This window comes from Schistocerca gregaria, chromosome X (genome assembly GCF_023897955.1).
Source record: "Schistocerca gregaria isolate iqSchGreg1 chromosome X, iqSchGreg1.2, whole genome shotgun sequence".
Lineage (NCBI taxonomy): Eukaryota > Metazoa > Arthropoda > Insecta > Orthoptera > Acrididae > Schistocerca > Schistocerca gregaria.
This window is the reverse complement of record NC_064931.1, coordinates 509,369,811-509,381,913: the sequence shown is the minus strand read 5'-3', so window position 1 is coordinate 509,381,913 and position 12,103 is coordinate 509,369,811. Positions and strand designations below refer to the sequence as shown.

At 53.7% G+C, this 12,103-nt stretch overlaps 2 protein-coding genes across 2 annotated transcripts in view; both read right to left on the bottom strand.

Annotated features, from left to right (window-relative positions):
- Positions 1–3,561, bottom strand: part of LOC126298162 (uncharacterized) — a 34,820-nt gene extending 31,259 nt beyond the window's left edge. The window contains exons 1-2 of the mRNA XM_049989472.1: positions 3,551–3,561; positions 2,792–3,447 (exon numbers count right to left, since the gene is read on the bottom strand). Coding sequence (XP_049845429.1) covers positions 2,792–3,447; positions 3,551–3,561 — 667 coding nt within the window. The remainder of the gene's footprint in view (positions 1–2,791; positions 3,448–3,550) is intronic.
- Positions 3,562–4,285: 724 nt separating this feature from the next.
- LOC126298161 (collagen alpha-2(I) chain-like) lies at positions 4,286–11,283 on the bottom strand. Its single transcript, XM_049989471.1, has 4 exons — positions 11,225–11,283; positions 5,432–8,331; positions 4,404–4,771; positions 4,286–4,315 (listed from the first exon to the last, which is right to left on the bottom strand). The coding sequence occupies exons 1-4, from the start codon at positions 11,281–11,283 to the stop codon at positions 4,286–4,288; spliced, it is 3,357 nt and encodes a 1,118-aa protein (XP_049845428.1).
- Positions 11,284–12,103: the final 820 nt, after the last annotated feature.

The window sequence follows — 12,103 nt, the reverse complement described above, 5'->3', positions numbered from 1 at the left end:
TTGGAATTCGATTACTCGATAAATAGTACAATTCTCAAGGCTGTCAATTCAACTAAGTACCTGGGTGTTAAAATTACGAACAACTTCAGTTGGAAGGACCACATAGATAATATTGTCGGGAAGGCGAGCCAAAGGTTGCGTTTCATTGGCAGGACACTTAGAAGATGCAACAAGTCCACTAAAGAGACAGCTTACACTACACTCGTTCGTCCTCTGTTAGAATATTGCTGTGCGGTGCGGGATCCTTACCAGGTGGGATTGACGGAGGACATCGAGAGGGTGCAAAGAAGGGCAGCTCGTTTTGTATTATCGCGTTATAGAGGGGAGAGTGTGGCAGATATGATACACGAGTTGGGATGGAAGTCATTACAGCATAGACGTTTTTCGTCGCGGCGAGACCTTTTTACGAAATTTCAGTCACCAACTTTCTCTTCCGAATGCGAAAATATTTTGTTGAGCCCAACCTACATAGGTAGGAATGATCATCAAAATAAAATAAGAGAAATCAGAGCTCGAACAGAAAGGTTTAGGTGTTCGTTTTTCCCGCTCGCTGTTCGGGAGTGGAATAGTAGAGAGATAGTATGATTGTGGTTCGATGAACCCTCTGCCAAGCACTTAAATGTGAATTGCAGAGTAGTCATGTAGATGTAGATGTAGATGTAGATGATGGGGCTTCTTACACACACACACACACACACACACACACACACACACACACACGCAACACACATACATACACACGAAGACTGGGAAATCGCTATAGCCACCATATGCACCACAAACGGGGAAATCCACTGACATAAGCGACTTTGACGAAGAGCAGATTTTTATGGCACAGCATCTGGGGGCGAGCAACTCGGAAAGGGTGAAGCCGGTCGGGTGTCTGAGTGTTTCTGTCATGATCATCTATGGAAAGTGGATGAAGGACAATGAAGCCAAAAAGCTGGCGATAAGTTTTGGACGTCCACGGCACATCACAGAACGTGGAGTTCACTCTATAAAGCAGGATAGATGACCATCTGTGGCGTATCTGAGGGCCGAGTTCAATGCTGCTGCAGGCACAAGTGTTTAGAAGCACACCGTTAACCGCACACTATTGAACATGGCGTTGCGTAGGTGATGACCCCTGTGTGTTCCCTTGCAGACCCAACAACGTCACCAATCACGATTGGAGTGGATCCAGAATCACTGAGATTGGACCACGTATCAACGGAGAAGGGTCGGCTGAATGACAGTTCTTGTTTCACCAGATCGATGCCATCTAATAGAGGTTTAAGTGTCTAGGTCACAAGGCCAGAATCGTGATAATGTGGTTGAGGAGATGATAATGAACTAGTGACCTCTCGGCCACCAAATACGCCTGATCTGAACACGATGGTATATACAGGGAATTCCTTTATGATCGGGTGCATTGCCATGCTGATACGATCCTCATCCCCGAACTATTCCTCTAGTGTACACAGTACACAAGCTGCAAAATTTGTTCATATCTTTCCTCATATAGCACTTTCTTAAGCGTAAAAAGGTTACTACATCCTAACCACGGAAAACAGCCACATACCGTAACACTATTTTCTCCGTACTTAACTGCTGGCACTATACATGATGGCATGTAGCGTTCTCCAGGCATCCGCCAAATCTAAACCCTTCCAACGGAATACCACAGGGCACAGCACGATTCACCATTTCCAATAACTCGTTTCTAGTCATCCTCTAGCCAGTGGCGTCGCTCTTTACACACCAAATGCGACGCTTAGTACTGACTATAGAAATATGTGGCAGATGAGGAGCTGCTCTGCTATTGTATACCATTCTTTTTAACTCCGTATTCACAGTTATTGTGCTAACTGGGCTGTTGGTGGCACTTTGGAACTCACCACTTATTTGATACGATGCTTTACAAACACCATTCACAATGCTCGACGGTTTCTGTCCAACTGTAGTGAGCTCTGTGTGGTCTAGGTTGTGCTAGGGTTGTTCCTTCGAATTTCCATTTCACAGTCACATGACCAACAGTCCTCTAGGCAGCTTTAGATCGGTTCAAATATCCCTGATGGATTTGTTACTCAGGTGACTTCCCATGACTAGTCCACACTCGATGTCACTGAGCTGTCTTGACTGACTCATTCTACTGTTATTGCTTCTCTACTGGAAACACAGTACCTCTAGCGTCTTTTTTCTGGTAGCTCCGCCTCTAGTGACATCTAGAGGTCAATTCCGCATTACATAGGTATGTCCGTATAATTTTGATCAGTGTACATGCAGCATACTTTTATTTCCTAAAAGCGTTTCCAAAGAAATAAGTGTTTCTGCAATCCCCTTGCAGCCGCAAGGAAATGTTGTCCAGATCAGAAAAGGACAGGTCTGAATTCTGTTGATCATCGTCCAATATTGCAAATGCCGCCTGCTTAATTCCTTTGCACTCAGACCGCATATAGGCTACCTTACATGCTGAAAAGACCAACTGTCTCTGATGTCCATCTCGAGGGGTGGATACCCTCCTTCGAAGACGACAGATTGCAGAGCCTGGGCTACCCTCTGGCTAAAATCTGCGTTTCGAAGCGCCTGTTGCTGTTGCTGTCCGTTCATCTGCCTGCCAGCCGCTGTCGTTCGCCCACCATCGCTGCTGTCTGCCTGCCTGCCTGTTTGCCGCCGTCAGCGGCTCGCCGTCACCGCCGACGCCGCCTGGTGCTCGCCGCAGCCTGCCGTCCGTCCATCGCCGTCCGTCTACCGCCGTCCATCGTCGCCGCCGCCTGCTGTCCGTCCGTCTGTCCGTCATGCGCCTTCCCACCTCCACTGTCATCTACACCTCCCCCTCTTCCACTGTCACGTCCTGGAGTGCCGCCCCTGGCCTCCCTCCTTATACCTCGCCACCATCTATGTCCATTCCACTGCGCCTTCCCACCTCCACTGTCATCTACACCTCCCCCTCTTCCACTGTCACGTCCTGGAGTGCCGTCCCTGGCCTCCCTCCTTATACCTCGCCACCATCTATGTCCATTCCGCTGCGCCTTCCGACCTCCACTGTCATCTACACCTCCCCCTCTTCCACTGTCACGTCCTGGAGTGCCGCCCCTGGCCTCCCTCCTTATACCTCGCCACCATCTATGTCCATTCCACTGCGCCTTCCCACCTCCACTGTCATCTACACCTCCCCCTCTTCCACTGTCACGTCCTGGAGTGCCGTCCCTGGCCTCCCTCCTTATACCTCGCCACCATCTATGTCCATTCCACTGCGCCTTCCGACCTCCACTGTCATCTACACCTCCCCCTCTTCCACTGTCACGTCCTGGAGTGCCGCCCCTGGCCTCCCTCCTTATACCTCGCCACCATCTATGTCCATTCCACTGCGCCTTCCCACCTCCACTGTCATCTACACCTCCCCCTCTTCCACTGTCACGTCCTGGAGTGCCGCCCCTGGCCTCCCTCCTTATACCTCGCCACCATCTATGTCCATTCCACTGCGCCTTCCGACCTCCACTGTCATCTACACCTCCCCCTCTTCCACTGTCACGTCCTGGAGTGCCGCCCCTGGCCTCCCTCCTTATACCTCGCCACCATCTATGTCCATTCCACTGCGCCTTCCGACCTCCACTGTCATCTACACCTCCCCCTCTTCCACTGTCACGTCCTGGAGTGCCGCCCCTGGCCTCCCTCCTTATACCTCGCCACCATCTATGTCCATTCCACTGCGCCTTCCCACCTCCACTGTCCCCTACACCTCCCCCTCTTCCACTGTCACGTCCTGGAGTGCCGCCCCTGGCCTCCCTCCTTATACCTCGCCACCATCTATGTCCATTCCACTACGCCTTCCCACCTCCACTGCCATCTACACCTCCCCCTCTTCCACTGTCAGGTCCTGGAGTGCCGCCCCTGGCCTCCCTCCTTATACCTCGCCACCATCTATGTCCATTCCACTGCGCCTTCCCACCTCCACTGTCATCTACACCTCCCCCTCTTCCACTGTCACGTCCTGGATTGCCGCGCCTGGCCTCCCTCCTTATACCTCGCCACCATCTATGTCCATTCCACTGCGCCTTCCGACCTCCACTGTCATCTACACCTCCCCCTCTTCCACTGTCACGTCCTGGAGTGCCGCCCCTGGCCTCCCTTCTTATACCTCGCCACCATCTATGTCTATTCCACTGCGCCTTCCCACCTCCACTGTCACCTACACCTCCCCCTCTTCCACTGTCACGTCCTGGAGTGCCGCTCCTGGCCTCCCTCCTTATACCTCGCCACCATCTATGTCCATTCCACTGCGCCTTCCGACCTCCACTGTCATCTACACCTCCCCCTCTTCCACTGTCAGGTCCTGGAGTGCCGCCCCTGGCCTCCCTCCTTATACCTCGCCACCATCTATGTCCATTCCACTGCGCCTTCCCACCTCCACTGTCACCTACACCTCCCCCTCTTCCACTGTCAGGTCCTGGAGTGCCGCCCCTGGCCTCCCTCCTTATACCTCGCCACAATCTATGTCCATTCCACTGCGCCTTTCCATCTCCACTGTCATCTACACCTCCCCCTCTTCCACTGTCACGTCCTGGATTGCCGCGCCTGGCCTCCCTCCTTATACCTCGCCACCATCTATGTCCATTCCACTGCGCCTTCCCACCTCCACTGTCATCTACACCTCCCCCTCTTCCACTGTCATGTCCTGGAGTGCCGTCCCTGGCCTCCCTCCTTATACCTCGCCACCATCTATGTCCATTCCACTGCGCCTTCCCACCTCCACTGTCACCTACACCTCCCCCTCTTCCACTGTCACGTCCTGGAGTGCCGCCCCTGGCCTCCCTCCTTATACCTCGCCACCATCTATGTCCATTCCACTGCGCCTTCCCACCTCCACTGCCATCTACACCTCCCCCTCTTCCACTGTCAGGTCCTGGAGTGCCACCCCTGGCCTCCCTCCTTATACCTCGCCACCATCTATGTCCATTCCACTGCGCCTTCCCACCTCCACTGTCATCTACACCTCCCCCTCTTCCACTGTCACGTCCTGGAGTGCCGCCCCTGGCCTCCCTTCTTATACCTCGCCACCATCTATGTCCATTCCACTGCGCCTTCCCACCTCCACTGCCATCTACACCTCCCCCTCTTCCACTGTCAGGTCCTGGATTGCCGCGCCTGGCCTCCCTCCTTATACCTCGCCACCATCTATGTCCATTCCACTGCACCTTCCCACCTCCACTGTCATCTACACCTCCCCCTCTTCCACTGTCACGTCCTGGATTGCCGCGCCTGGCCTCCCTCCTTATACCTCGCCACCATCTATGTCCATTCCACTGCGCCTTCCGACCTCCACTGTCATCTACACCTCCCCCTCTTCCACTGTCACGTCCTGGAGTGCCGCCCCTGGCCTCCCTTCTTATACCTCGCCACCATCTATGTCCATTCCACTGCGCCTTCCCACCTCCACTGCCATCTACACCTCCCACTCTTCCACTGTCAGGTCCTGGAGTGCCGCGCCTGGCCTCCCTCCTTATACCTCGCCACCATCTATGTCCATTCCACTGCGCCTTCCCACCTCCACTGTCATCTACACCTCCCCCTCTTCCACTGTCACGTCCTGGAGTGCCGCGCCTGGCCTCCCTCCTTATACCTCGCCACCATCTATGTCCATTCCACTGCGCCTTCCCACCTCCACTGTCATCTACACCTCCCCCTCTTCCACTGTCACGTCCTGGAGTGCCGCCCCTGGCCTCCCTCCTTATACCTCGCCACCATCTATGTCCATTCCACTGCGCCTTCCGACCTCCACTGTCATCTACACCTCCCCCTCTTCCACTGTCACGTCCTGGAGTGCCGCCCCTGGCCTCCCTCCTTATACCTCGCCACCATCTATGTCCATTCCACTGCGCCTTCCCACCTCCACTGTCATCTATACCTCCCCCTCTTCCACTGTCACGTCCTGGAGTGCCGCCCCTGGCCTCCCTCCTTATACCTCGCCACCATCTATGTCTATTCCACTGCGCCTTCCGATCTCCACTGTCATCTACACCTCCCCCTCTTCCACTGTCACGTCCTGGAGTGCCGCCCCTGGCCTCCCTCCTTATACCTCGCCACCATCTATGTCCATTCCACTGCGCCTTCCGACCTCCACTGTCATCTACACCTCCCCCTCTTCCACTGTCACGTCCTGGAGTGCCGCCCCTGGCCTCCCTCCTTATACCTCGCCACCATCTATGTCCATTCCACTGCGCCTTCCCACCTCCACTGTCATCTACACTTCCCCCTCTTCCACTGTCACGTCCTGGATTGCCGCGCCTGGCCTCCCTCCTTATACCTCGCCACCATCTATGTCTATTCCACTGCGCCTTCCGACCTCCACTGTCATCTACACCTCCCCCTCTTCCACTGTCACGTCCTGGATTGCCGCGCCTGGCCTCCCTCCTTATACCTCGCCACCATCTATGTCCATTCCACTGCGCCTTCCCACCTCCACTGTCATCTACACCTCCCCCTCTTCCACTGTCATGTCCTGGAGTGCCGCCCCTGGCCTCCCTCCTTATACCTCGCCACCATCTATGTCCATTCCACTGCGCCTTCCGACCTCCACTGTCATCTACACCTCCCCCTCTTCCACTGTCACGTCCTGGAGTGCCGCCCCTGGCCTCCCTCCTTATACCTCGCCACCATCTATGTCCATTCCACTGCGCCTTCCCACATCCACTGTCATCTACACCTCCCCCTCTTCCACTGTCACGTCCTGGAGTGCCGCGCCTGGCCTCCCTCCTTATACCTCGCCACCATCTATGTCTATTCCACTGCGCCTTCCGACCTCCACTGTCATCTACACCTCCCCCTCTTCCACTGTCACGTCTTGGATTGCCGCGCCTGGCCTCCCTCCTTATACCTCGCCACCATCTATGTCCATTCCACTGCGCCTTCCGACCTCCACTGTCATCTACACCTCCCCCTCTTCCACTGTCACGTCCTGGAGTGCCGCCCCTGGCCTCCCTCCTTATACCTCGCCACCATCTATGTCCATTCCACTGCGCCTTCCCACCTCCACTGTCATCTACACCTCCCCCTCTTCCACTGTCACATCCTGGAGTGCCGCGCCTGGCCTCCCTCCTTATACCTCGCCACCATCTATGTCTATTCCACTGCGCCTTCCGACCTCCACTGTCATCTACACCTCCCCCTCTTCCACTGTCACGTCCTGGATTGCCGCGCCTGGCCTCCCTCCTTATACCTCGCCACCATCTATGTCCATTCCACTGCGCCTTCCCACCTCCACTGTCATCTACACCTCCCCCTCTTCCACTGTCACGTCCTGGATTGCCGCGCCTGGCCTCCCTCCTTATACCTCGCCACCATCTATGTCTATTCCACTGCGCCTTCCGACCTCCACTGTCATCTACACCTCCCCCTCTTCCACTGTCACGTCCTGGATTGCCGCGCCTGGCCTCCCTCCTTATACCTCGCCACCATCTATGTCCATTCCACTGCGCCTTCCCACCTCCACTGTCATCTACACCTCCCCCTCTTCCACTGTCAGGCCCTGGAGTGCCGCCCCTGGCCTCCCTCCTTATACCTCGCCACCATCTATGTCCATTCCACTGCGCCTTCCGACCTCCACTGTCATCTACACCTCCCCCTCTTCCACTGTCACGTCCTGGAGTGCCGCCCCTGGCCTCCCTCCTTATACCTCGCCACCATCTATGTCCATTCCACTGCGCCTTCCCACCTCCACTGTCATCTACACCTCCCCCTCTTCCACTGTCACGTCCTGGAGTGCCGCGCCTGGCCTCCCTCCTTATACCTCGCCACCATCTATGTCTATTCCACTGCGCCTTCCGACCTCCACTATCATCTACACCTCCCCCTCTTCCACTGTCACGTCCTGGATTGTCGCGCCTGGCCTCCCTCCTTATACCTCGCCACCATCTATGTCCATTCCACTGCGCCTTCCGACCTCCACTGTCATCTACACCTCCCCCTCTTCCACTGTCACGTCCTGGAGTGCCGCCCCTGGCCTCCCTCCTTATACCTCGCCACCATCTATGTCCATTCCACTGCGCCTTCCCACCTCCACTGTCATCTACACCTCCCCCTCTTCCACTGTCACGTCCTGGAGTGCCGCGCCTGGCCTCCCTCCTTATACCTCGCCACCATCTATGTCTATTCCACTGCGCCTTCCGACCTCCACTGTCATCTACACCTCCCCCTCTTCCACTGTCACGTCCTGGATTGCCGCGCCTGGCCTCCCTCCTTATACCTCGCCACCATCTATGTCCATTCCACTGCGCCTTCCCACCTCCACTGTCATCTACACCTCCCCCTCTTCCACTGTCATGTCCTGGAGTGCCGCCCCTGGCCTCCCTCCTTATACCTCGCCACCATCTATGCCCATTCCACTGCTCCTCTTCCCTGTGACTTCATCACCCACATTGACCACACCTTCTCCACCTACGTGATTGCCGCCGATATCAACACCCATAGCCGATCCCCTGCTGCCCTTTGGCGGTGACATCAGTTTCTCTCCACAATCCAAGGTGACCTTGTTCCCCTTCCCCAGCATACCCATCCTGAAAGCGACACCACTCTAGATGTTGTAATTGCCTCCAACAAGCTTCTTGGGCGTATCACCGTCGACACCCTTGACCCCACAGGTAGCGACCAACTCCTTGTCCTTCTCACTATAACGTCTGCTCAGCACCCCTCACCAGGTCCCCAGCCTGCACCCCCTCCCAAGGTCGTCCATAACTACTGTCGTGCCAACTGGGATGCCTACCAGGACTCCATCGCCACCCAGGTCGAAAGCCACCCTCTTACGTGTCACCATCCTGACGACATCATCCACACCTAGTCCTTCCTTTATAAGGCAATTACTGACTCTGTGGAAGCCCATGTTCATATTAAAACCATCCACCCCCACCGTCCCACTCTCCCTCCATGGGCTGCCCTCCTCCTCCACAAATTTCGCCACCTTTCTCGCATACACTCCTACGCCACCGCCAAACACAGTGACACTTACAGATCTTTATTACAGCAAAGAAACGCCAGGACTGGCACCAGACCTGTACATGACTCAACGCGACCCTCACTATCAACTCCTTCAAGTACTGGTCTGCCTTCCATTGCCTTACTGGTTCCCAGTCTCTATGCCATTACCCCCTTCTCCATAAAGACCGACAACCTCAGTAAGGCCGACCACTTTCCTTCCCACCTTTCGAGGTCTTCTCTGTCCCTGATGATCCCCACTTTGATTATTCTCTTTTCCGCACCGTCATGGAATGTGCCGATACCTCGGTCGCTCCACTCGCTCCTAGTCTCCACTCTGACATCAACACTCCAATCACAGCACACGACATTAAACTTATCCTCCGGTCCAAATGCAACACGGCCCATGGTCATGACTGTGTCACTCACCACCACCTTAGAGAAAGCCCCTTATCCTTCCTGACAGTCCTTGTCACTCTCTATAACGTCATCCTCTCTACCGGCTTCTACCCCGACCTGTGGAAGACTTCCCACGTCCTCTTATTCCTCAAACACAATAAACCCCCTTCTGTCGCCTCTTCCTATCGTCCCATGTGCCTCACCTCCGTCTTCAGTAAGGTCTTCGAATCCATCCTCTCCTGTCGTATCTATCAACACTTTAATCAACACCACCTCCTCCCCCTTACCCGGTGTGGCTTCCAAACTTCCTTCTCCACCGACCTCGTCCACCTTCTATCCCTCCAGCTTACAGCTTAACTCCCATTGCTCTGCCATTTTTGTTCCTTCGACCCCCAAAATGTCTATGACCATGTATGGCTTCCAGGTCTCCTCTTTAAACTCCAAACCTAGGCCCTGCCTATCAATTTTGTCTGTCTGCTCGCTTCTTTCCTCTCTTACTGTCCTTCCTATGTCACCCTCCAAACACCAACTCCCATATCTTTTATCTCACTGCTGGTATCCCCCAGGGCTCCATCCTCTCCTCTCTCCTCTATCTCCTGTACACCAATGATATGCTCAAGCCACCCCCACCTGTCCCTCTTCTTCACTATGCTGATGACACTACCTTCCTGTCTCTCTATCCTACCCTTCAACAGTCTCCAACACACCCTCCAAACCCACCTTGACCAGTTCACCACTTGGTGTAACCAGTGGTTCCTTCGTCTCAACCCCTCCTAAACCCAGGAAATCATCATAGACAGCATCACCCACTCCTTCCATCTTCATGATTTCTACTTCCCCATTTGTGGTCGTCCCATCCGGCTCACCACCACCCTGAGATACCTTGGCCTCACCCTCGACCATCACCTCACCTGGACATCTCACCACCTTCCTTCCTCTGCCTCTTGAAAATCATGTCTGGCCGGGCATGGGGATTGCATCCTTCCACTATCCTCCACACGTACAAATCCCTCATCCGTCCTATCCTCTGTTATGCCAGTGTTGCTTGGATCCCTGTGGCCACCCGCTTTTACAAGGCTCTCCAAATCCTTGATGCCATGCACTCTGCCTTGCCTTCCATATCCACCTTCCTCCCCCCCCCCCCCCCCCCGCACACGACTCCTGAATGACCTCATCCTCTTCCTCCACCTCCTACTTTTCCTCCTACATCTCCACATCCTTTACACTGTTCACAGGCTGGATCTCCCCACCCCATAGTCACCTCCTTCCTCTCTACCCCCTGCCTGTTGCCTCGCTTCTATCGTTGTATCCCTCCCTCTCTTCATCTCTACACCCTCCATCTCCTTCATCTGGGCAATTTCCAGCACCTTCCCCTCCTGGATGTTGAACTTGGCCATGACATCTACCCTTCCTTCCATCTGTAACCTGGTCTTGTTCCCTCCCCTCCCTAGTGCCCTCTTTTCCTCTTCCCTCTTTCTCCCAGAGCGGATTTTCCTCCTTTTCCCACCTGAGTTCCGGCACCCCTTCCTCAACTATGTTCCTACCACGTCCTTCCCTCCCCAGCCCTCTTGGACGCGCTCCGTCCGTCTCCCCCCCTCTCCACCTATCCCTCCCTTCTTCCTTTCTCCCTCATCTCCATGCCCCTGGCAGATCCTGTGTTTGCTCATCGTCATCAGTGTGCTACATCAGTGTTGTGTTTGGTGCTGTTTTCCTGTGCCACCGGAGCTGTGATTTTAATTGTGTGCTGGACTTGTACATAGTGTTACTGACAGTGATCGTTAGGTGCTATGCCGTCCATCGCTACCTTTATGCTCCAGCCATACTTCGCCCTGTGTTCTTTTAATTGTCGCAGTGTGAGGTTTTTTGTTTGCAATACCTTTTTAGGGTTTTTATCTCAATTTTACAGTCGCCCCCTTTTTGTTTCTTATCTTCCATTGTTCTCCCTTTTTATACTTATGTACGACATATTTTCTCCTTTGTATTTTAAATGTCTTCTATTGTATAATTAATATCTTTCGGCTGAAGAGGAGCGCATACGCTGCTGCCAGCCCGCCCCGGATGAGGAATTGAAGTACACTTTAAAAAAAAATGGTGTCAATACCAGGTCTGACGACAGACCGACTACACGGCTCGGTGAATTACGCCATGTTCTGCGGCAGTAGAGTAGGAAAATCTATGAAAAGAGCGTTTTGTTGCACACAACAGATTTCTGTGGTCGACGTACATTGCCTCCAAAAGTCACGTCTCTATGGTTCGACTCAAGGTTTACCCGTAAGCGCCCCGCAGATTGTGAATATCATCACATGTTTAGTGCAGACAGATCCCGTTCATAAGTACTGTCGCTTTTGTATACGCGTTTCAAGGACACACTAATAATTTATCTGAATGAACTTATGGTGAGGCCTTGAAGAGATAAATGGAAGGGAATTTTGCTTGTTGGTGTCAAATGTTACAATTCACAAGTCGCTAAATTTTTCGCTATAAGAAAAAATAGATAGCCACAGCTATTTTTCTTAGGTTTTCTACTGCATTTGATCGTATTACCAGGTCTGTGTTGTAATAAAGTATGCTTTAGCCTAACTGTAGAATGGTTTCCTAGTACGCCAAAACGAAAATGTAGTAAATTAGCAAGCAGGCAGGAAGGAATATCAGAGTCATACTTGTCGTTGATAATAAGGTCATTAGAGATGGCATTTGTGCAAATTAGCGGTTTATCAAACTTTGAAATACTTTAAGAGGCGAATTTCTTCCCTTT

Bases quoted from the DNA above. Each gene is read 5' to 3' on its own strand.
- LOC126298161 (XM_049989471.1), bottom strand. From the start codon at position 11,283: ATGGAAGATAAGAAACAAAAAGGGGGCGACTGTAAAATTGAGATAAAA. The intron at 4,772-5,431 runs GTGTAGATGGCA...GCGGCACTCCAG, and splicing joins TGACAGTGGAAGAGTGGGAG to GACGTGACAGTGGAAGAGGG. The intron at 4,316-4,403 runs GTAGGTGACAGT...GCGGCACTCCAG, and splicing joins ACAGTGGAAGAGGGGGAGGT to GACCTGACAGTGGAAGAGGG.